Source organism: Penaeus monodon, chromosome 27, assembly GCF_015228065.2.
Source record: "Penaeus monodon isolate SGIC_2016 chromosome 27, NSTDA_Pmon_1, whole genome shotgun sequence".
Taxonomy (NCBI): Eukaryota; Metazoa; Arthropoda; class Malacostraca; order Decapoda; family Penaeidae; genus Penaeus; species Penaeus monodon.
Window position 1 is genome coordinate 19,958,388 of NC_051412.1, and position 1,241 is coordinate 19,959,628.

The following is a 1,241-nucleotide window of genomic DNA, read 5'->3' on the forward strand; positions in this document are numbered from 1 at the left end:
ACCAGAATTCATATGAAATTCTAATCTTTTACATTGATTTCCTGAATATAGTTTTTAAACTCCTCTTAAATTTTTTTCAGATATGTTGGAATATGTACAGCCATCAAAATAATATCAGCAGCAATATTTGTCTTTGATTGGCTCTTGATCCGCTGGAAATATAAGCTGGACATGGAAGGGACAATGACTGTGGGAGACATTGTTAACTCACTCATGTCGGTAGATAAGAATGAAGATGAATCATCAGATGAGCTTGAGAAAACAGTGTGGTTACCAGAACTCCAGGGAACACAGCATGTGGCACCCCATGCCCCTGCCGGAGCTCCTCACTCTACCTCAGCAACAGTATCAGCTCCATCAGCTGCACCAACCAACCATTACCACCACAGGCGGAATGGATCACTCATCAATAGATCACAATTACCTCCACATGGTTCAGGTAAGATGCTGGCAGATATCCTCAAGGATGTTAGAAGATTTAGAATGATATTATCTCTTGTGCATTATTATTGAATAAGACATTTCAGTGTTTCATTCTATACTGAGACCTTTTACTTTTTGTATAATTTCATGTGACTCATTTATATTTGAATGGAAAGTATTCAGTAGTCAGTGACATTTTCATGAGTGAGGTCCGGACATACTTTCATAAGAATTATTTCTTGTGAACCATCACATTTTCAGATAGTAGAAGGGTTATATTGCATTATTTGATATTGTTTCCTGGTATAATTGCAAAGATAGTTTATTTGTAAATGAAATTAATTAGAGATCTAGAATTAAGATTCCCACATTAATTGAGGCCCATCACCCATATTTGTCCCTCTCACATTAATTGAGACTCTTCACCCATATTTTCCATGCTCATGTTGTTGTCTCTGACAGGTCACAAGAGATCCCAGTCAGGCTCTTACATCCCGCCTCGCCCATGGGCTGGCCTCTACCAGCACAGGCGATCCCACTCCAGTTCAGGATACCAGCACCTGCCACTTCCCTCTGGCCCACCTCCACAGGGGATTCTGGCCACACAGCCAGGACACCAACGGCGAGCGAGTTCTGGACAGCAAGTGACATTCCGAGGACTTGCAGAGGATCCCAGCGACTTGACGGGAGTGAGAGTGGTGGTTCAAGGTCACACAAGCAGTGCAGACGAGGATGATATTGCAATTAAGGTGTAAGGGAATTCAGTTGACTTATAATAGTCTTAGCTTTTTTTATTTTATTTGTATAAACAAATAAAG

The 1,241-nt window shown here is 40.9% G+C and overlaps 1 protein-coding gene across 1 annotated transcript in view; it reads left to right on the forward strand.

Annotated features, from left to right (window-relative positions):
* The window catches only part of LOC119590666 (solute carrier organic anion transporter family member 3A1-like), a gene marked incomplete at its 5' end in the record, with an annotated part of 8,051 nt that overhangs the window by 6,175 nt on the left and 635 nt on the right, over window positions 1-1,241 (forward strand). The window contains 2 exon segments of the mRNA XM_037939346.1: window positions 81-439; window positions 886-1,241. Of these exon segments, the coding sequence (XP_037795274.1) occupies window positions 81-439; window positions 886-1,178 (652 nt within the window).